Genomic DNA, 23,044 nt, shown 5'->3' on the forward strand with positions numbered 1-23,044 from the left:
GAAAAAAACTTGTATAAATTATTTTATTTATTACTGTAATTAGATCTTCACAATCAAAGTTGTCTTTTCACCGTCTGTGTTTTGTTAATGTGAAATTTAATTGTAGTTATAAGCAAAAGTTGGTTGCCTAGGGAACAATAATTGTATATTCAGTTTAACAGAAATAAAAGAATATTTGTCTTAAAATGCAAGATTGTCACATAGCCTTTCGCCATGCACCTACATTATAAAAAATTTTAATTTCAAAAGTGAAAATTGCTTGTGCTGTTTGAGCTTTAAGGTTTGGAATGTTTCAGTGCAACATCATCTCCTTAAAGAAAAAAGCAAAGCAATCTAGGATATGTCTCCCCTGCAAGAGGGAATTTTAGATTTATAATTAACATGAAAATCATGTATCAGACTTGCACAGGAGATTCTTCAGCACACCTCACCCAGCTCTTACAGTCCAAGTGTACAGCTTCGCAGAGACCTGATAAGTGTTTCTCCTTGGCAGCCTCACTTCCCCACGTCATGGAAGTACAGGTTTGCACATATACATAACATGATGATCGAAAATAAGATGTAGTAAATTAGATTTCTAAATTTCGGTTCTAAGTCTCCTTGTCGATACCAGTAGATCTAAAAAGAAAAGAAGCATTAAATCAAAGTTTAATTAAGTCACTGGTCCTGGCATTAAAAAATTTTAATTCAACTAATCTTTTTTCCACTGTGACAGATTTCATGCATATAAACTTTTCTCCTTCAATGAGGCCCTCTTTACTTTTAGTCTACATTCCTAAAACTAATGCAGCCAGAATGTAATTTTGTTTCCCTTTTTTCTAGTAGTACCGAGTGTCCACACCCAAGATGATGCTTATTCCTGCTTTCTCACCTTTGGTAATGTTCAAACCGATAGTCATCCAATTATTGACCAGCTATCCAAGAATTTGTACCTTGTAGATCTGTTTTAATTCTATAGGAGTAAAAAGTACAGCTCTCTTTAGGTACTGGGAAGGAGGGTAACTTTTAAATTCACAGAGCAGAGTCAGATTGCCAATACAAAATAAGAGCTTTTATACCAAACTAGACCCTGTGTGTCATTCCAGGGCGTTAGGCTGGGAGGGTGGGGAGCATCTCTGGTAGCTTTGTTCCAAAGGCTCTGGAAGGGTGTGGGCCAAGTCTCCCTCAGATCATAGGGGTCGAGCAAACGAAGTCAATTAAACACATCACTATGAAGATTTAAGCCCCATGTGAATCAAAACTATTGTTTTTAAGGGTGTCATTTATAGTTTTGGTTCTACCTCTTCTCAAAAGAAATGAAACAACAAGCCAACTAATGAATAAGCACCTGTCCAATATCCAAGTGAGGACCTATCACCATCTTCGTTTCTTTATGTAAAAGAAAAGCATCTTTATGGTAAAATTGTACATTCTTGTGATAAGGATACAACTGTAGCTTAAGATTTCCCAGGAGATTATTGGGTTAATTACTTTCATTTGGGGAGATATGCACAGAGATTATAAAATAGACTAATTTTGTAATTATCAGAAATAAATCCAGAGTGCTATGTATCTCTTCCCTTAAGAGCAGTACTGGCATTTGCCAAAGCCTGTTGGACCCTGTATGTTGTAGCCCTTGAAGGAAGATGAATTAAGTAAGTTAAACTTAAACCTTAAGTTTTGGCCACCCAAGTCTTAACTCTTTTTTTTTCCCCCTTCCTCCTGTTGGGGTTTTTTGTTTTTCACTTTCAAAGGAAAAGAGTTTTCCTTTAGATAGGAACTTTGAGATTTAAGGGAAAAGGAAACTGATTACAAAGATAAATAAAATCTCTAAAATTAGTAAATACTGAGAATTCTTAACATTCTTGGTGGGGCCAGGACTAGGGGGTAACTAGACACACCCCTTCTTATAGATCTAAGGCTGGGAATCTGTCCTGGGTAGGCACTGCAGCAGTCTGCCCTCAAGGGTTCTCAGTAGTACTCACAAGTATGCAGGCAGTAATACTACTCAAAGAGATGCAGACAGCAAAAAATATATTCAGCGGTTTTGGAGGTAGTTGAGGGAAAACAAAAGCACTGATCAGCGTTACCTGTATGAAGAGAAACTGTGTCAGGCCTTAGGAGTAATTCTAATAGTAGGCTAGACTGGAGTTTAAGCAATGTCCTATTATATAGTATCTACCAACAGGTATGTTAATAGTAAAGTATTTGTAAATCTGTTCCAGTGTCTTACTTCTCTTAGCACTTCCTCTTCCTCTTTCATCAAAGGAGACAAAACATCACAGCTCAGAAAACTAGCGAAGCTCCAAAAAACCCTCTTAACAAAAAGATTAGAAAGCATTTAAACCTCATTCCAGGATTAAGGATTACATTGGAAAAAGTTCAACCTTTGTTATGTTATTTTGAATACTTCAACAAAAATGAAAACCAAAACCGTTTTTGCTGAACATTCTGGAGAATACGCAGGTTTCTAATACACTGGAGTTCTATTTCTACCATAGATAAAAAATGATACCCATTCTTTTTATTAAGAAGTCAATGAAACCAACTTCACTAAAATTCGCAGACTTAATAAAAATGTGGCATCTTTAGACCACAGAAAATATAGCTTGTCTTTATTTTACAGTGATAGCACCAAGCTATACTACACAGGATGCCGAACTGTTACATGACCAAATAATCTTTTTAAACCAAAGGATAATGAATGTGCTTTAGTGATAAATTAAGGTAGTAGAAGGGGGCAGTTGTGGGTTATGTACAACGTTCCTAGACAAGGCAAACTCTGTTATTTGCTGTGTGCTATTTCATATACTCAACTGAAGGCTGAAATCAATTTAGCTCTTCCTGTTACCAACTGCAGTTTTATTCAAGCAGTAATGAAACTGAAAGCATTAATTTAACTATGACTTCAGTACCTCACATGGTCATGTACTGGCCCCTTTTAAGTTTATTTTTTGGGTTTGAGTGGTAACCACAATACTCAAGTTTTCAATAACTTTGGTTCAGAGCCTGCAGAAGACACAAAATAAAGGTACTTACTAGAATCAATAAGGATGTTAAGCTGCCAACAACTAAATTGATGATTCGATCCTGAAATAGAAAATAACTGTTTAGCCCTGTGATGGATCCACTTTCAGAAAGGTACAATGCTAGCCACTGGGGTGACTTAGAATTAAGACACCAAGGTCCTGCCTCTCTCTGAGCTTGACACATACATACAACTGCCAGAAAGGCAAAGTGTACTGAGCCACCAGAGTGGAAAAGGTACTTTAGGAAGACAGGGACAACTAGTTGGAAAAAGTTTCTTGGGGCGCCTGGGAGGCTCAGTTGGGCATCCGACTTCCGCTCAGGTCATGATCTCACAGTTCATGAGGTCGAGACCTATATGAGGCTCTGTACTGACAGCGTGGAGCCAGGAGCCTGCTCTGGATTCTGTGTGTCCCTCTCTCTCTGCTCCTCCCCGGCTCATATTCTGTCTCCCTTTGAAAGATGAGTAAATATTTAAAAGAAAAGAAAGAAATGGTTCCTTGAAAGGACAGGCCATTTTTACACTACAGTCTTCTGAAAGCTGGGAAGGACTGAATGGGCAAGGGATGCTTATCAATACTCCACGCACGCTGGGAACAGTCTGAACAGAAGCCAAGGGACGGGAGCCACTAGGATGGCCAGCCCAGAGCCATGGTGAAGAGATCAGAACCAGACTACAGATGATGTTGAGTGCCGTGAGTTTGGACCTACTTGTGATACTGCTTACATGTCCTTCTCTAATGTCATTTACAAGGAGATGCTTCTGCTAGCAGAGGTCACACCATGCCAGGGCTGGAGGCAATCTCAGAACATCTAGTCCAGTGCTTTTCCAACTTACTTAGTAGCAAAAACCTTCAATACATAACAAAAGTAGAATCATATGGCTGAATTTGCAGCCTGGGGTCCTACCCATTAAGCCTTCTCTTCATTCCTATGCCCACCCAATCAATTCCACAGGATGGTTTGAAATTTTTCTAGGGCACCTGGGTGGCTCAGTTGGTTGAGCATCTGACTTCGGCTCAGGTCATGATCTCATGAGCCCCATCAGGCTCTGTGCTAACAGCTCAGAGCCTGGAGCCTGCTTCGGATTCTGTGTGTGTGTCTCTGTCTCTCTCTCTCTCTCTGCCCCTCCCCAACTTGTGCTGTCTCTCAAAAATAAAAAACATTAAAAAAAAAATTTTTTTTTAATTTCTCATGTAATTCAATCCTCATTTTATAAGTTAATATAAATTTAGGTCCACTGAGTGTGGTTAAATTATTTGCATAAAGTCATACAGCAAGTAAAAAGCAACTTTTAACATGTTTCCCAAATCAAGATCACTGGCTAAATAAAGTTTCAGCTGTAGGGACTAAAAAGTTCAAATATTTTATACATATATAAAACTAGTGTATATATAATAATATTAGTAATATATAATACATGTATAATATATGGATTTACAGAACAAAGTCCTAAGAGTTTAAGACCTGATTAAGAAACACTATTTTCAGGCAGCGAGAATACCAAGTAGTCTTATTTCTGAGAAGTCAAAACTGAGCAATCAGTGGTGTTAATGAGTGTTCTGGTAACATCTGAGCAAGGACCAGCGGGATATGGACCACGAGCAGCCAGAAAACAAAAGCTCACAGATGGAAGGGCACAGGAACAAGCACAGAGAAGCAACTGAATTCAGAGCCATTTTCAAGTTGTCTGCATTTAAAGATAAGAATCCAAAGTTAAGAGGCAGGCAAAGCTGGGAGGGAAAAGTGAAGGAAAGCCAAGCATTAAACTGGGTGTGTTTGAGCTAATCAAGGACAGACCACTCTGCAGACCAAGGCCACTGCAATTCACACACTGTGGACAAAGGTAACAACTGACCACACCCTCACTTCTCATCCCATAGCTAGAGAAGCCTGCCCAGCAACAACCATCTGTGAGCGAAGAGACCCAGGGGAAAATTACGATCACTAATCACTTCTTTCCACATGCAAGACAAATGTGTGTTTGTGTGTGTGTGTGTGTGTGTGTGTGTGTGTGTGTGTCTTAACCTAAGATGTAGAGACCGTCTATTAATGGGAGCCCCATTGTCTTTACCTTGGGAAAAAGGTTCAACTTAACTCCTGTCTGTACTGAGAATATCTGCTCTGAGTTCCAAGGATTTGCAAAAGTTTACAAAGGTCTGCTCTGTGAGGTTTTACCTCACAACAACAGCTGTTTTACCAATAGAAGACAGGGAAGAGGTTCCGCTGAGGTAGCCAAGAAGCATCACTTATGTCCAAACAGCAAGATGCCAATTAGGATCCAGAGCAGGAGGAAAAATAATAGTAATAGTGAAGGGATGGTAACTATGCCAAGACCTTGTACCTATCTTCTACAAATCCTGGGGTGAAGTGGCATTAGGACTCTTACAGGTGGCAAAATTGGCTCTGGGAAACAATTTGTCCAAGGTCTCAGATCAGTAAGTGAAGGAGACAGGATTCAACGCCAAGAGAGTGGATTCTGTTGACACTTCTCACTGGAAGAACACCTACAGTTGCTACAGCTGGTCTAGACAAACACAACAAGACACTTAGCACAGAGATTACTTTTCAAGGCTTTAGTAGCTCTCCCAGGTCCCAGTCTCCAAAGAGAAAACACTGTAAGGAAATAATTATAAATAGTCAGCATTTCAAAGGGCAATTTTCAAAATAATATGCACCAAATCAGAAAAAAAGTACATGAAAAGAAATAATTTCTCAAAGAAACTCTCTTCCCCAGTTTTATTAATATCCTATTTCCATCTATCGAAACTTCTCCCCTCCCAGATCTTTCTTCAGACCTTGTACTGCTGCTTATTTTCACTCCCCCAGAAAGCCTGACAGGATCAGAATCAGCCTTGATCCTACCTGCAGAGAGGATAGGATACAGAATTGGGACATCCTTGCCAAAGACTCAGCAACAAGTTCAGAGTCTTAGCTTATATGCATATGACATATATATAAATATATGTATGTATACATGAGCACAGAAAATAGAGTATAGTTTTGTGAGGAATTCTGCATGTATAACCTTGTAAGCGATTTATTCATTTAAACATCTCAATTATATCTCATTAAAATGAAAAAAATTCCTATATTCCAGATGCAAACACAGCAAAATAAAATGGTCTTTACCTTCCACAAGTTGATACCATCCAGAGCTCAAGAGGGCACTAAGGCGAAAGGGAGAGAACCTAAGAGAAAGTCAAACCTGAAAGAGGACTAGCAGATGAACAAAAAGCAAAGAAAAGGTGGCCCATGAAGAAGGAGCTTAACCAAGACCCCAGAGAGAACAAAAGCATGGCAAATGGACATGGCCAATAGTTGAGCCAGCTTTGTCAGAGCTGAGAAAAGGGGCTGGAGTCAGCCTGGGCCCAAAGCAGTTAAGTCTTCATCTAACTTTGAAATGGAGAAGGAGAACACGAAGAACATACATCCCAATGGTTTGTACCTGGGATGGCAGAAGGTAACCCCGTAAAGTAAGGAACATACAATCTCTATTTACTAATGAGTAACTAGGTTCAATGGGATTCATCTGTCAAGGTCATAAGGCAGGTAATGGCCAAGTCTATCCAATGCTCTTAGCAAAATGGAGGCCAAAGGTCTAAGAATCCTTAAACTAATCTGTGTGGACCCTGAAATTTTAAGAGTTAAAGAGACGAAGGTTCTCCTCTCCATTCTGCCACTGGCTAACTCTGAGTCTACCGTATCAGAGGATTGGGCTACCTGGTATCTGGTTCCTTCCTGCTTTAACAGTTTCTGGTTCTGAATCATCAGCTTCAGACTGCACTTGGGCCAGAGTAGAAGGCCTACTCCCCAGCAATCAAAAAGCAGAGGAGCCCCCAATCTTGCCTGGTCAGTCATTAGCCAGCATCCTGATACAAGACAGAGAACCCCAAACTCATATCAAATGCTCAGGTGTTTAATGATGGCTCTGGGAGGAAACTGGCAGTAACTCCCCAAATAACCAAAAACTGGCATTTGCCCTCAGCAACCTGGAAACATCCTGGTTCTAGACTGTTTGGAATGCTAACATTTCCAGAGCCACTTATTTTTTGTCTACTTCCAAAATGGATTTCAGGACTTGGGCTACTGTAGTAAAATTCTAACCCATTTAAGTAACAATAAAAAGATCAAGGCAGATTTTCTAAAGGGGTTTGGCAAGTGGAAAGATAGATGATGAACATATTATAAATTGAAGCAAAGAAAACGTTTCTGATTTAAGCTCAAATGTTAGCCCTAAGCACTCCTGACAACCAAGTGGGAAGTGCAATAGGGTTTAAAAGGGCTTGCTAATTATTAAGCACACTGGATCATTAGAAGAGACAAACTTCTGGATCTAAGAGTTCGTGGCATGGGACTCTGCAAATACACGGATGCAGAAAACACCGCTACTTAACACATAACCGTCTCACGTTGACCCACAAGATAAACAAAGGGCGTAATGTTCTCAAAAGAGTGAGCTGTAGGGTGGGAGGTGGGATGGCTGACGTGCCACACTCCCCATCTGACCGCTCACCCTTCAGAGCTCAACTCGAAGAGCAAGTCCACTGTCCTTCCTTTCTGGCCACCATCCTCAGGCACACCCCACCTCCCCCCTCACTGCCCTTCAGGAAGAGATGTGCTGGTCTTGGCACAAGATCACATTGCCCAGATTTATGCTTCCTGCATCGCAATATGCTCTCTGAGCCGTATCCTCCATCAGGACTGGCAGTTAGCTTAGGGCGAGGCATGCGGCCTGTCTTCCGTGCAGCCCGGCACACCTCCTGCGCTCTGAGGAGAGAATCGTCAAGAGAAGCGGCCAAGGGCATTTTGCTTAGAGGGTCTCTCACCACCAGAGGCCACTTTCATCACTCATCGGGGCCCGGCTCCTCAGAAATCTCAGCTCCCAGGCAGCAGAGCACGTGGCCTCACCATTCCGGGATGGACACGCCGCAGCACGGGGACACCACTGCACCCAAGCGACGGCCTGGTTCCACAGCCCACAACGTCAGGTTTTTGCCAGCCACAAAGGCCCAACAGCCCACTGGTGCCTCCCAGGCTAGGTCCCATTAGTTCCATGGAATTATCTAGGTTTCCCTATGTGAGTACAAGCCCAGTTATGCATTTTCCGCCAGGGCAAGACCAAGCCCCGGTTTCAGAGGCACAGCAGCAGCCCCTGCTGCGGAGTCCGTCCTTTGGCGGTGCTGGTGGTCACTCCCAGGGAGTAGGAGGAAGGAAAACAGGAGGCTCTCTGCAGAAAAGAAAACCCCTGGAGGGACAAAGCCATGGAAACGTGCCCTTCCACTCCCTGGAAGGAGACAAGAGGGGCCAAGGGCTGGGGAAAGACTGAGAATTCCATTTTTGGTGTCGCCTCTAACTTTGTGACTCCTTAATATCCTGCTCCTCAAACACCAGAGATCCCAGCACACCCACTCCCTCCCACTAAATGTTCTCCCATCAGTCCTCATACCCACACTTGCAAGTCCTGTGAGCCATCCCTGTGAGCCCCCAAAACCTGTTCCATGTGAGCAAATGGCTTCGTGGACCTGCAGACTTCTCCCACACCCTGGATTTCCCCTGCTGCCTCGGTCTCTGAACCCGGTCCCCGAGAGAGACTGTGTCACCCTCATACTCATCCCCAGTGCACTGGGCCGGGCTGTAGGGTGCAGGGTGTTCCCTGCTTCACAGGCCAGGTGGAGTTAGCAACTTCAGTTAATATCCTCTGCTACGGGCTGAGTGTCCATGTCCCCCAATTTCTCAGGCTGATACCCTTATGCCCAATGTGACCATATTAAGAGGTTGGGTCTTTGGGACATAATTAGACCATGAGGGTAGAGCCCTCTGGAATGGGATTAGTACCCTGATGGGGGGTTCCAGAGATCTCCCTCGCCCTTTCAGCCATGTGAGGTTGTAGCTTGTGTTTGCACCTCATCTTGGACTTCCGGCCTCGAAAACAAAGAGGAAAAAAAACGTTTGATGTTTATAAAATCCCCGAGTCTGTGGTATTTTGCTGTGGCAGCCTGAACGGACTAAAGCATCCTCTTTAAAATATATGTCCCTGGCAATAACCGGTCGACTTCTTCCCCTCGTCCCAGTTAGTTCACTTATTTCAGCATCTGCTTCGGCCAAATCTATATTCCTGCAACACTCTGCCCTACGTACACCCACTGACTAGACCGTTCCCCATCAGTTACACCAAAGCTCTAACTTGAGGGCCCCCCTATCAATTTCGGACCATGGAGTCAGCAGCTTCTAATGCATGGAAAACTCCCCAGTGGATCTGTTCATCTGCTCTTCATGCTTTGAAAACCCAGTCCTGAGTCCCTCCAAACCCTCGACCGCTTCTATGCTCTGGCACGAAGCCTCGCTGTGAAGCCTTTCGACTGTCCTAACCCTACCTACCAGTTTCCCGTGCGTCTCCCAGGGGCCACGTATTCCTTGTTCACTGTCACACTGTGGGCCACTCACTACACACGGCCACATGGCTGCAATCCAGCCCAATGCTTCACTCTCCAAGCTGGGCACCCTGGCACCAGCCTGCATCACCCCACTGGCAGGAAAACCTTTCTGTAATTCAGACAAAACCAAGCTATGTGGCTTGGGAAGCTGCCACTGTCCAGAGTGGAAATAACCTTCTGACTGTATAAAGGTGCCAGAGAACTGGATAGAAGTGGTCATTTCCCTCTGCTGACCACAGTACCCAGCACATACTGGATGCCCAAAGATTAGCTGAAATACACACTACCTGAGTTTACTGCAAATTCGTGTTTTCAGCTGAGCCTTCACTGTATTGCCACTGCCTTGTGAGTGAGCTATCGCTGTCTCTCTCCAGAAAGCGGTTTGCAGATCCGTCTCAACTCAGCTTCCTGATCCCATTCTTGAAGCCTATACATCAGCAGACATCCTTTTAAAAATAAGATGCCGGGGCACCTGGGTGGCTCAGTCGGTTAAGCGTCCGACTTCGGCTCAGGTCATGATCTCACAGTCTGTGAGTTCGAGCCCCGTGTCAGGCTCTGTGCTGACAGCTCAGAGCCTGGAGCCTGCTTCACATTCTGTGTCTCCCTCTCTCTGCCCCTTCCCTGCTCATGCTCTGTCTCTCTCGGTCTCAAAAATAAATAAACATTAAAAAAAAATTTTAAATAAATAAATAAGATGCCAACAACAGGAAGATAACTCCTCCTGTTTCCACCCCTTTCAGCCTGAAGAGGATCAAAAGGTGACCAGCTTCTCTGATCCTGCATCCGTTTCCTGGCTCAAGTAATTATCACCATTTCCGGCTTTATGTTCAATCTCTCCTTCATGGAGTCCATCTCCAGCCCAAAAATCTCAATTCCCTCCAACATCGGAAGAGCCTTCCATCCATACTGCATCCCACTTTGATGTTGGTCATTCATTCTCCATTCATTTTACAGGCAAAGTGTTAGGAAATTAGGAAGAAAATCAAACAGGGTCAATGGAGAGTGACCAGGGTGGAGATGGGGGGCTATTTTTAAAAAAAGGTCAAAGAATCCTGAGGATGTGACACTGAGCAGGGGCCTTTATAAGGGAAAGGAATGACACAGGCAAAGATCTGGCAGAAAGGTATTGCAAACAAGCCACTGCAGCATGTGCAAAGGCCCTGAAGCAGGAGTAAGCTTGGGTACTAGATGAATAAAAGGGGGGGGCGAGGTGCAGAGTGACTGAAGCTTATAATAAGGAAGACAGAGAGAAGAAAAATGATTTGTTTAATGCCTTTCTATCTTCCGTGCGGTACACACATGCTCTGTGAAAAAAGATAACTACCCAACATATATTACACCTCCACAGACGTAGTATGCGCTCAGTTAATAACTGAATACAAACATACATACATTCATACTCAACAACCTATAGCCTCCAGAAGAAAATCATTCTTCCTAGTACAGCATTCAAGGCTCTCTGCCCAGCCCAGCTTTTCCTCTGTCACAGTGGTGCTCAGAGTTCCTTTACCATTTCCTGTACTTTCCTGCTCCTACCCCTTTGACACAGCTGGACCTCCTGCTTGGGATTCCCAGTCACCTCCTCCCATCAAAAATCCTACATTTGCTTCAAGGCCTAAGACTCAAAAGCCCTCCGATCTGGTGCCCCAACTATAATTTTGTCTAGCCCCTAGAACAGGCTTCCAGCACTTTGCTCATTCTTTCAATAAAGGCCTCAACCCCATTTTAAATTCAAAACTTATCCTCCATAACCCACAAGAGCTTCACGTCATTAAAGACAGTGATTATCTTCTTTTATGAGGGAAAGAGCAAACAATCCATTCAGCACGTATGAAATGTCCAAAGGACACCACTTCCTACCATTGTTAACCAGACTGAGTGATTCAGACCCTTGAGCCACATCCTACAATTCTGTTTCAAAAGTCCTTGCGTTTCTCGAACGTAAGGGTTCCAATACCATAAATAAGTGGCCAATTCTCGGAAATGATTTTCCTTTTATTTCTTCCAAATCACAGTGCAAAACTTCTTGTCAGGAAAGTTCTGGGAATGGCCCAGTCAGAGGTCTTAAGAGGCAGCCCTATAGGAATAAACATACCGAGAGGACGTAAAACGTGGAAGGTTGGGGCCCAGATGAAGCAGGAAATCTCACACCTTCCAGTGGGTTCATTTGGTTCCCCCAGAGCTACATACTCTTAAGTAGGAACACCCCTCACACTTTCATCTGGAGCAAACCTAGGGACAGCATCCAAAGGGTGGAAAGCCAGGGGACACCTTATCTCACTGGCAAAATCTAGGTGATAGTGCACTTGATCATAGGTGTTACTGCTCAGACTTCCCGAAGACACATGGGACTTTGAACGATGCCAGGAGCAGAGGCAGTGTAAGACAGTATTTATGAGAACGCAGACACGCCCATGCTTTTATCACCTTTACACCCACAACTCTCACAAATGCACCACGACCACCACCACTGCGTGTACATCTGAACACCAACGGCCCCCCATCTCCATTTGGACAAAGTACCATGCATAGACATCTTTAAGTGCTTCCCTTATTTCACAGATCGGTATTTTGAAGTACTTTGCATTTGTGAATACTTTTGTATATCCATCCCACCAGATTCTTTCTCATAGACATGCGCACTTGAACTGTATTAATTTTATTAAAGCACCACTTAGGGGCATTCAGCAGCAGTAAAAATAGAGAATGAACCTACTCCACAAGTTTAAGGGGCAAAGGTACCCACAGGAAAGGCCTTATTTTATGTGCCGTGACCTTCAGCACAGGAGGCAGAGTACAACACTATGAGGTGAGGTGCCTGATGGACCAGGCAGATTTATTCTCCTGCCATATGCCAGCCTATGTCCTTAGAGGAGTCACTCAACTTTTAAGCCTAAATTGCCATATTTGTACAGTGGTCAAACATGTACAGTTGCTCTAAGGATTTAGAGATAATATACGTCAAGCCCCTAGAACAGAGTGACATTTACCAGAGCCAGTCAACAGCTGCTAATATGGCATTGGTATTATTTCTACATCTAATGAGGTGTCTTACCAATGACATGTTGGGTCCTCGGAGATGAGTGGGAATGGAGACGGTCCAGACCCTGGCCCCAATTTCTAAGTCAGCCCCAATTTCAAATGCATTCCATCATTCCCACAGGGACACTCAAATTTGTCAACCCACTGGATCCTAAAGCAGTTCAAAAAATATTAGAGGGGCGCCTGCGTGGCTCAGTTGGTTAAGTCTCTGACTCTTGATTTCAGCTCAAGCTGTGATCTCACAGTTCATAAGATGGAGCCCCCTGCACTGGGTTCTACACTGACGGTGCAGAGCCTGCTTGAGATTCTCTCTCCCCATTTGCCCCTCTCTCTCATGCACACACTTTCTCAAAATAAACTTTAAAACGCTGCGTGTGTGTGTGTGTGTATGATCATACATATACATGGCCCATAGACTGACCGTACGAAAAAAAGGACTCATTTCAGTAGACCCAGCCCACCACCACACACCTGCAAAACTCACACCTATCGAGAGGACAACTCAGCAGACCAGACAGCCCTCTTAGAGGCCAACCTCGGTTTACAGTTTTTATGCAATACTGTATGAAGTTTCCTACCTGCCCCTTTGCTGAAGCTCAGCAAGGAGAGGATCACATGAGGACTCTAACTGCATGAGAGCCTGAAGCACCATTTCCTGTTGTGGTATCCAGTGTTCCAGGTTTCTGAACACCAGCCCCCTCTTCTACTGTCACCCAGTATGTCCCAAGAATGTAGGTTACCCTTCTGATGTTGCTCGATGTTCACTTAAGGCTTAGCATACGTAACTCCAAGAATCGGGTAAGGCATTACACCCAGTGCCAGAGAGGCTGGAGAAATGAGGCAGCTGGAGGTTAAGGCAGCTGGACCTCAAGGAGGTTACACTCGGGTCAGGAAGGCACAATCTCAACAAATCCCAGACAACACAAGGAGTTAAGTTCCAGGGGGCACCTCTGGCCACCAGGCTCCTTTAAGGGCAGCATGGGTGCAGGCTGGGTCTTAAGAAAGGCTCTAAGGTGGAGACGGAAACGGAACAGGATTCAGATATTTGGAGAAGAGAGGGTGCTGAGCCTCAGGAACAGGTTTCTTTACTCACTTAAACCTTTAAGAGGCTCTCCCTCGTAGTAACTTCAGGGGCTGCATACAGACACGTTCCTTCGCCACCTTGCAACAATTAATAACTCTGTCCTTTCATTCTTTTTCCTGATTTCCTAATTACAGAGACCAGGAGTGGGATACCAGTTGAAATGTCTGTCTTGCAGAACCGGTAACAGACACCAGGTTAACATGTAACATACCAGGACCCTCTGGCTGGCACCAAGACTCTGAGCACAGCACATGATAACCTCAAGAAGTTTCGAGGCCCCCTTGAGAAGTTTCAAGGCCCATCCACGTCCTGCCATGACTGCCACATATTCTGCTAATCATGTTCCTAGGCTCAATAGGGCAACTCAGATTTGGCGATGCTCCCCTGTCTTCTTATTGGGCTGCCCTCCTCTTACTACAACTTTCTCTGCTTGACACCCAGTGACTCAGAGACAGGCTTACTGCACACCACCAATCCGATTTCAGGGTTTGGCAACAATGCTACGGAAAGGTAAACAGCATTTGCCCATAGCACGAGACAGCTAAAAGCAAAGAAGTGGGTGGAGAGGCGCCAGCCTGCCCGGAGTGTCCACACAGCTTGGGTTAAGACCCAGAGATTTCAGCCCTCTCTATGCACCAGCATCCTCTGAGAGCCTTCCCAAGTTACTGCCAGAGTCCAACCCCCAGAGATCCCCAGTCCTCTGGTCTGAGGATGAGAAAGAGCAAATTTATTATGGTAGGGAAGAAAAAAACAATGGCCTGAATCATCCTGAACTGTCTCCAGCACAAGAAACCGCAACTCAAAGTGGTTTGTCAGGCTATCTGAGAGGCAAGGGGACGGCTGATCTGGTCCCTTGGGCTACGACCTCTCCCATGAGGGAGACAGGAGTTGTGCTCTGAGTTTGCCCAGAAGCTGTGTCAAGAGGAAAGAAGCTAGAAGCCTGCACCCCTCAGAGGAAAGACTTTAGGGTTCTAGGCAGGGGGAAGGGCGACAGCCAGACACAACTATCTTAATCGTAGCTTTGTCCTTAAATAAGCAGCAACCTTTAAACCCACCCTCCCACAAAAAAAGAACACGAAGGAACACTCTCATTTTACACTATCATTTGCAGAAGCCACATGCCCCAAGTCTGAATTGCTTTAACTGGAGTACCGGTCATAAAAAGACCTTCCCCCCCGCCCCCAACAATTTTATATGTTTTGTTTACAGGAAAAGAACAGAGGATGCTTTTTGTACACGCAACTCTTGCCTTTGGAACCAAAGATCTGAGCCTCAGGGCCCAGTAACTTGTCCTCTACACAGAGCGCCCCACCCCCACCCCGATCATCAGAGTTCAATGTATGCACCTTGGCCAAAGTCACTCATTTTCTTCTATAACATCCAACCACCATCACCACCCCCTTAGAAAATCAATCACTTATTTTGGGGATCAGTGACAAATCAACAGAATAGGCTGGTCTAGAAGGCAGTTTATACTATATTCTACCAGTATATTCCCGCTTGCTCCAGCGAGGAGGTGCTGGTTTCCGTTCTCCCCAGAGACAGCCATCCTCTCCCTCCCGGCCTGGGTTCACCCCATCTGCACTGGAACACACGGACTTCAGATGATTGGGAAGGTAGCCAGCAAACCAAACGAAGACCGACTCACAAGCTTGAGGTTAACATAGCGCCCCTCCATTACACAGAAAGACACCCAACTATGTGCTGTCCTAAGGCATACTTTTAAAGGCAGTCCTGGAGGGGCTCCTGGGTGGCTCAGTCTGTTAAGCATCGGACTCTTGACTTCAGCTCAGGTCATGATGTCAGGGTTCATGAGATCAAGCCCCGTAAATCAGTGCTGACAGCATGACAGCCTGGAGCCTGCTTGGGGTTCTCTCTCTACCCCCACCCTGCTCGTGTGTGTGCTCTCCAAATAAATTAACTTAAAAAACAATAATAATAACAATAATAATAATAAAGACTGCCCTGCACAAGAGAGGGGGAATTTCTCCAGGTTTTAGTTCAGGACAGAGAGAGGGAGGGAGGGAAGGAAGGAAGGAGCAAAGGATGAGGCTTTGTACAGTAATATTTCCCAAAGGGTGTCCTGTAGAAACTGGTCTCATGAACGCTCCCATGGGGGAGGTAAGAACTCCATACATAACACCTCGTGCCAGTCCTAAAAGGCTACGTCACCAACAGTCCAGAAGTACTACTTATCACTCTCTCCAATCAGAGTCCCTGAGAAAATTGCCATGTTAAAGGTTCTGAGAAGTCCCACAGAAAAGAAAAATATTTTGTGATAATGATTATGGAACCACCGTAACTAAGAACTCACCTGCTTCAGAACTGTGCTGTCCAATAACGTAGCACTGGCTCTTTGTGGTTACTGAGGACCCGGAATGTGTCCAGCACAAACTGACAGGGGCTCAAAGTGAAAAATACACGCTGGATTTCGAAGGCTTAGTCCAGAAATGTAAACATGTGTCTGCTTTTTATATTGATTGTACATTCAAACGTACTTAAGTTTATTTATTTGAGAGAGACAAAGAGAGTGAGCAGGGGAGGGGCAGAGATCCCAAGCAGGCTCTGCACTGTCAGCAAGGACCCTGACATGGAGATTGAACTCATAAACCATGAGGTCATGAGCTGAGCTGAAACCAAGAGTCGGAAGCTTAACCAACTGTGCCACCCAGACGCCCCTCAAATGTACTTTTTTTTTTTTTAACCTTTTTTATGTTTATTTAGAGAGAGAGAGAGAGAGAGAGAGAGAGCGCATGTGCACGTGAACAAGTGGGGGAGGGGCAGAGAGAGAGAGAGAGGGAGACACAGAATCGGAAGCAGGCTCCAGGCTCTGAGCTGTCATCACAGAGCCCAACGCGGGGCTTGAACTCACGAACCGCGAAATCATGACCTGAGCCGAAGTCGGATGCTCAACCAACTCAGCCACCAAGGCTCCCCTCAAGTGTATTTTTGATAGGAAATTAAATAAGACGTATTAAAATTAATTTTACCTGTTTATACTTTAGCATGGTTACTACGACATTTAAAATCACATATGCAGCTCACACTTTATTTCTACTGGCTAGTGCTCCTTTAGAAAATGCTAAGCTAGAGCATAGGCTTGGAAATCCCAGATACATCCATCCAGGTAACTGTGCCACAGCTATTTTTCACTCTAGAGAATATACCTAACTATATCCCAGAACTTGGGAATGGATAAAAATAGATGAAAACAACATTCTGACCAGGATTCTAAAGCTACCCCACCCAGCAATATGTAATTCCAAAGGAATGACAGTTTTCCAAAAAGATAAACATCGTTCCTTTCTTTCTTTGTCTATTATCCCTTCAATATTTGGGTAATGACAGAACTGCTTCACTTCGCCTTTCCCTCTATGGCTCTATGTGAGAGGGTATTCCTAAGCATCATGCTGAATTCTGAGTACGGGATCCCTGTACACGATGCACATACTTCATTTACCAAACTCTAAGTTTGAGTAAGTTTGGACTTTGGTAAATGAAGTATGTGCATCCCGTACAGGTGAAAACAAAAGTTCCTTCAGAGACTGCCCAAGAGAGCTGCTCGAGTCCCACTGGGTTACGTATCAGTTGTTCTACAGTAGAACATCTAGTATCTTTCACTTACTCTGTGACTCACCTGTTTCCTGTGAATGGAAAACTGGTATGTGAATGTCTATAGTGCTTTTCAAAGTATGTAGCACAGGGGCTCCTGGGAGGCTCAGTCAGATCAGCGTCTGACTCTTGATACGGGCTCAGGTCATAATCTCATGGTTCAGGAGTTTGAGCCCCACATCGGGCTCTGCACTGACAGCGTGGAGCCTGCTTGGGATTCTCTCTCTCCCTCTCTGCCCCTCCCCTACTTGTATGCGTGTGCTGTCAAAATAAACATTAAAAAAGAATTTTTAATAAAAAACAAAGTACGTAGCACAGACTGCATAATTTACCACTTACTATCCTATTCAACTCAAGAAAGCAAGTTGTTAAAACATTACCAGGCAAGAACTAGTAGCGTGACTGAACAAGCAGCCTGCTTTGTGTTTGGTTTCCTTAATTCCAAAAGTAACAATGCCCACCTCACAAAGGAATTGGGTGACCAAGCAAAGGAAAGTGGAACGCCTAGCAGGGTGCCTGTGGCACTGAGGACACACGACTTCCCTTAAGACGTTGCTCTGCTCTGTGGGCTTTCAGTCACCTTTGCCTTAAAGCTAGAGACTGGACCTAAAGCTCTCCGGTCCTTTCTCGATTTAAAATTGAGAGGCCCTATGTGGTCAGTTGCTGTAGAGCAAACATGGTTACTGGAAGCTCAGAGGCTCTATCAGATTATGACAGGACGTAGGCTTTCCCCTTTCTGGATTTTCTCCTCAGGAGTTGTAATGTATTAAGTTTCACTGTTAAGTGACTTTTGTGTCCAGTTTCCTAGCATCTGAAAGAGAGCAAGCAGGGAAAACCTACACGTAGGGGCCAATGAAGGTTTTTCTCTGGGTCTGCAGGAACCCAGCCTGCTCTGGCACTGACTGTCCTCCTTGGGAATGGCTCCACTGCAACACGTCCTACCCAGTTCCTGTGCCTTGCCCACCTCAGATCCTCCAATAAAATCATTTGCTGTCCTTAAAGACACAAATCTCCGTCTCTTCACACCTGACATCTCAACTTGTAAGACATACGATGCACAGATATACTCTTACCCTCAACCACACCCAGGCACCAGCAGAGCTCAGCTGTCAACCAAGCAAAGTTTGACGTAAGCTTCAGATGGCGAAGCAATTTCCCTGAGTGCGTGTACTGCACCTCAATAGCTAATGCTTTCAATAGCCGCTTTGGGGGCACCTGGGTGGCTCAGTCAGTTAAGCATCCAACTTGAGCTCAGGTCATGATCTCATGGTCCCTGAGTATGAGCCCTGCATTCGGGCTCTGTGCTGACAGCTCAGAGCCTGGAGCCTGCGTCCGATTCTGTGTCTTCCTCTCTCTGCCCCTCCCCTGCTCGCACGTGCACTCTCTCTCAAAAATACACATTAAAATAAATAAAAATAGATGCCACTTTGGCTTCTAACTGTAAGTTAAGACCTTGGATATGGTTTAATTGTTATCCTTAAAAGAAATAACACTTTTGTGCTAACTGGGGGAAAAAAAAAAAAAAAAAAAAGTCACGAGGTTTTCTCCCATCCTCAGACCACTGGTCTGGTCTGTTTCTCAGTTCTGTGTAACTTCTCTATGTCCAATTATTCTGTCAGCCTCATGGAGGGGGCTAAAGGGAGCAATTCTGTTATCTGGAATTATATCTTATCTAAAAAAAACTTTTTTTAATGTTTATCTATTTTTGAGAGAGAGAGAAAATCTGAAACAGGCTGCAGGCGCTGAGCTGTCAGCACAGAGCCTGATGCAGGGCTCGAACTCTCAACGGGGAGATCGTTACCTGAGCAGAAGTCAGACACTTAACCGACTGAGCCACCCAGGTGCCCCAATTATCTTATTCTTAATGTTGTCTCTGAGTAGCCAAATCTTCTGTCATAAATGCCCAAAGCTGCCTAAATAATGCCAGGCCCATATACTCTTGGACTAAATAATTATGAAGCCAACAGATAAACATTTTGAAAGGTTCTTGGATGGTTTCAACTTGATCACAGGCAACAGGAAACTTACAGTCATTAACTATCTAGGCCCAAGCAAGTCAGAAAACATCAATATTTCTCAGTGCCTCTATAAATCAAGTCCATTACCAAATCATCCACCTCAGTATTCATGGGCTGTGGGGCTTAAAAAGGGGATCAGAAGTCTACATCACCCAGAACCCCAATCTGTGCACCAAGGCACATGAGGCTGACAGTGAACTTCTTAGCTCTTGGAACAGCTGGACAGTCAGGTGCCCTGGGTCCAACAAGCAGCAAGCTGCTGCCTCCACTCTCCAGGCCTCAAATCCTCTTCTTGTTAAACCCCAATTTAGGGACATTTATATCTGAAAGCCCAAGGCTATCAGAAAATCTGAATGGAGAAGCCATCCAAGATCTTGCCAAAGCTTCCCAAACAAAAGTGATCAGTTTCTCCTGTGTACCCCAACATACCCCCTCTATGCCCCGCCATAGCACAGATTCAACGCATCACATTAGTCTACATATTTCCCTCACCTATGCTCCTTGGATCCCCAGGGCCTGTCACATAATGGTCAATAACTGTAGCAGAAACAGGTACATCTAATAAACTACAACCATGCTTCTCAAACCACAAGCAATGTGGGCAGGGATTATGCAAAGCCCCCAAATAAACAAGGTGCATCTTCCTAGAGATCAAGCTTAAAGCATTTTCTTGTTAAGATACTTTAAGAAAGGACATCCACAAAGAATTTAAAAAATAAAATAGTTGTCCTGTGGCAGGCTGGCAGCCCAAATTCAGGACTATGCCCCACACTCCCGGGTGTACAAGTTTCCAATCCTTGGTGTTAGAGGTCCCCCGCCAAAGCTGAGAAACCCAAGAAGCTCTGGACTCCACATGTGCCCTCCTTTCTGAGAGGCCTGAAAGTCCTTTTCAGGGGTGAAAGGTTACCAAGATCACTTTCTAGCTGGAAAAAAAACCAAAAAACAAAAAAACACAGGCTAATCTTGCCAAAACAACTCAAAGTTACAGCTGAAGACAGGAAAAGAGCTCTGTCTTCAATTACTGGCCCTGAGCATCACATGATAAAGCTTGTAAGAAGGCATTATCCTTGTCAGAAGGCTAAAACAAGATACTATAGCTTGTTTAGGTCCAGAGACCCTTTGATCCCTTCCAGGAATGGAATGCCATCAAACAAAAACTGATTCCAAGCCTCTTTTTCTTTGCTTGGCTGCCTCAGTATAAACCCTTAATGGCTCTAGATAAATACTAATCAGAAGCACCTCTGCAGGGTTCGTTCTTACCAAAGCTTTGGTCTCACACCTGAAGCCTCTCAGAGATTAGCACTCGATCCCCACGGAGAGAGGCTTCCGCACTCCCCTGAAGGGCCCCTATCAGCCCAGAACTTCCTGAACTTTTCTCCACCCACCCCCCATCCCTGCTTTCAGAGCTCCGGGCCAACCCTACCCCCAAAAAAGAGCCAAGTGGCAGGACAAACATCTTAAGAGGGAAGCAGGATAAAAGAAACAGCTCTTTCTACCCACAAGTGCTTCCCGGGGCCGCAACCAGGACTCTGGGCGGGAGCGCAGACACACAGACACACAAACCCACTACCCTGGAATCCGGGTCCGCACTCACCTTGGCCGACGTCTCTCCGAACAGAGGTCTGTTGTCCAGGCCACTGGTGCCGTACGTCCTGGTAGTAAAGTCCTCCATTTTAGGGTTTCTTCGCTCTCCCCGGGCCACTCAAAACTGAGCCAGCATTACCTCCCGAAGTGGCAGATCCACGACTCCCCACGCCGCCTATTCACCGATCGCCCATGGCCGAAAGCCCCGGAGGGTTGGGGACGTCCCGCGGCGGCAGCGGGTGGGCGCTCAGGCCCGGGGGACGAGGCCGCTCCGCCCTAGGCCCGCTCCCCTCCTCATAGCGAGCGGCCGCTGCAGGAAGTGAAAGGAAACAAACAGCGCGTGGCCGAGTCTCCTCGGGACGCCCCGCCCGGGCAGCTCCCACTTCCCCAAATCTCGGCGCTCAACCCCGCCGGACGCTGCGGCTTGCAAAGCAAATCGGCGGCCCCGCGCTCCCGGGGCTACCCACGATCCCCACCCCTCACCACCCCATTACTTTACGCGATAGTTTCCCAACCTTTCTAAGTATTCTGGTGAGCACCAATACCTCCACGCTCGAGGAGGCGGTTGTCCTGAGAATTCATTACAAGCCCTTCTCCAAACCCCCGGCACCTCTCCACCCCTCCAATTCTCGAGCGGCGGAAGAAGTGAAGTTGCCCGAGCCGAGCGCCCCTCGGACCTCTCCCGCACCAGTGCACCTTCAGGTCGCGGCCGCAGCCGCGCAGGGCAACTCGGTTCCCCTCTCAAGTGTTGCAACTACCAGCGCAGCGTCGCGCTTTCAGCAGCTCCCGTTCCTCTCTCAGCAGGAGAGTCGGCCCGGACCGCGCCAGCGGAAGAGAAAATCCCGCCTCGGCCCCGCACAGATTGGCCACCCTCCCGGGAAACGCCCCGCGCCCGCCCCGCGCCCGCCCCGCGCCCGCCCCGCGCCCGCCCCGCGCCCGCCCCGCGCCCGCCCCGCGCCCGCCCCGCGCCCGCCCCGCGCCCGCAGGCCAAACCTCTGCGTCCCCTGCCGCCCTTGCGCTGGGGAGTCCTGGCCTCGCCGGGGTCTGCTAGTCTCAGGTTCACACCCCCGCCGGGTTTCGGGGCCGAGGCTCTGCAGCGCCGGCGAGTCGCGCGTTGGAGAAAGAAGCCCTCCGGGCTGGCGAAGAGCGAGCTCGCGGGCCGAGCACTGCGCTGCAGATACCTCTTCTCAGCTTCCCCGGCCGGGACCCGCGGCCTCTGTCGCAAACCGACTCGGCCCGCCCAGGCTACGTCACGGCCGAGGCCGCCAATCCCGCGGGCGGTGGCGCCGCATTGGCTGCAGAGCTTTATTTCTAGAGGTGCCAGTTTATTCCCGGAGGTGCGGCCAGTCTCCCTGGTTGCGTGTTTCTTAGCCCGTTAGTAATTAGCGTTTGCGCGATCCACGTGGGCAAAAAACATTTCTGAAGGTAGCTTTGCATTTGGCTGAAAAGATCTTAAAAACAACCAGCCTAGTCTTTGCACGACTAGGACGCAACGGGGGTCACTGATAAATTTGGTTTAGGGTTGTTTGTGTATTTCTCTTTTTTGTTCTGTGATAGGGATCCTGTGGCGTTTAAAGAACAGTTGGGACGTGATACTTGTAAGGAAGATACTTCCTTGACTCGCCCACTCATCCTGCTAGTGATTGTGCTGACTAAGCGTGTTAGCAGCCACGGAAAACACTTCATGTGTCAACCTTTTTCCCGGATGCTACAGCATAGTCAACTGGATGTGGACGACATAGTGTCACTGCATTTGGAGTCATATACAGTACAAGTGTTGGGAAACAAACGCAACCACGCTAGCTTCGCTGGACACTGCAGCTCCTAGATTAGAGAGAGCTCTGACAATTCTGTGTGCAGGGAGAACCCATGTTGCAATGCTGTAGCCATACAATATTTAGAGTCCAAGCAAAGATTCCAGGTGGTCTTTCAACGTTTAGGTCGAGGGATTAGGACAAGGGATGGACTAAGAACCACCATCAATTCGAAAATTTGCGACGCTGAGCAGAGTATGGTGTGGTGCACATCTGATCTACCGTTTATAGAGTTCATAAAAGATATTTTTGTTAAGGACTTCTTAAGAGCAGTACTACACAATCCTTCACTCAGTTCTGTTATAAGGCTAATTGGCTTAACAAATAGCTTTATTCACACACATTCAGCCACATCCATTCAACAAATACCTTTGAGAACTGCTCTGTACCAGCCAACCACCAGACAGGGCAATACAGTGATCAAGAGTCTGGGGAAAGACGATGGCT

At 46.0% G+C, this 23,044-nt stretch overlaps 2 protein-coding genes across 8 annotated transcripts in view; one reads left to right on the forward strand and one right to left on the reverse strand.

Moving 5' to 3' along the window:
• DMTF1 (cyclin D binding myb like transcription factor 1) overlaps positions 1–1,051 on the forward strand; it is a 47,207-nt gene extending 46,156 nt beyond the window's left edge. The window contains exon 19 of the mRNA XM_042965467.1: positions 823–1,051. The gene's annotated coding sequence lies outside the window, so the exon portion shown is untranslated. The remainder of the gene's footprint in view (positions 1–822) is intronic.
• Positions 47–22,000, reverse strand: TMEM243 (transmembrane protein 243). 7 transcript variants are annotated; one of them, XM_042965523.1, is made up of 5 exons: positions 21,777–22,000; positions 20,794–21,093; positions 3,019–3,069; positions 1,965–2,069; positions 47–618 (listed from the first exon to the last, which is right to left on the reverse strand). In XM_042965523.1, exons 2-5 carry the CDS (start codon positions 20,869–20,871, stop codon positions 496–498), a joined length of 357 nt encoding a protein of 118 aa, XP_042821457.1. In that variant the 5' UTR covers positions 20,872–21,093; positions 21,777–22,000; the 3' UTR covers positions 47–495. The 7 variants fall into 7 exon arrangements, with proteins under 7 accessions (XP_042821457.1, XP_042821450.1, XP_042821473.1 ...); XM_042965516.1 differs by lacking the exon at positions 21,777–22,000 and adding an exon at positions 21,480–21,621; XM_042965539.1 differs by lacking the exon at positions 21,777–22,000 and adding an exon at positions 21,472–21,621.
• Between the last annotated feature and the right edge of the window lie 1,044 nt (positions 22,001–23,044).

Source organism: Panthera tigris, chromosome A2, assembly GCF_018350195.1.
Source record: "Panthera tigris isolate Pti1 chromosome A2, P.tigris_Pti1_mat1.1, whole genome shotgun sequence".
Lineage (NCBI taxonomy): Eukaryota > Metazoa > Chordata > Mammalia > Carnivora > Felidae > Panthera > Panthera tigris.

Excerpts from the sequence above, each read along its gene's own strand:
- TMEM243 (XM_042965523.1), bottom strand. The coding sequence starts at position 20,871 with ATGGAGGACTTTACTACCAGGACGTACGGCACCAGTGGCCTGGACAAC. Across the intron at positions 2,070-3,018 it reads TAACATCCTTATTGATTCTA|GTAACGCTGATCAGTGCTTT; the intron begins GTAAGTACCTTT and ends CTCTTCATACAG. Across the intron at positions 619-1,964 it reads GTATTACTGCCTGCATACTT|ATCTACTGGTATCGACAAGG; the intron begins GTGAGTACTACT and ends TTTTCTTTTTAG.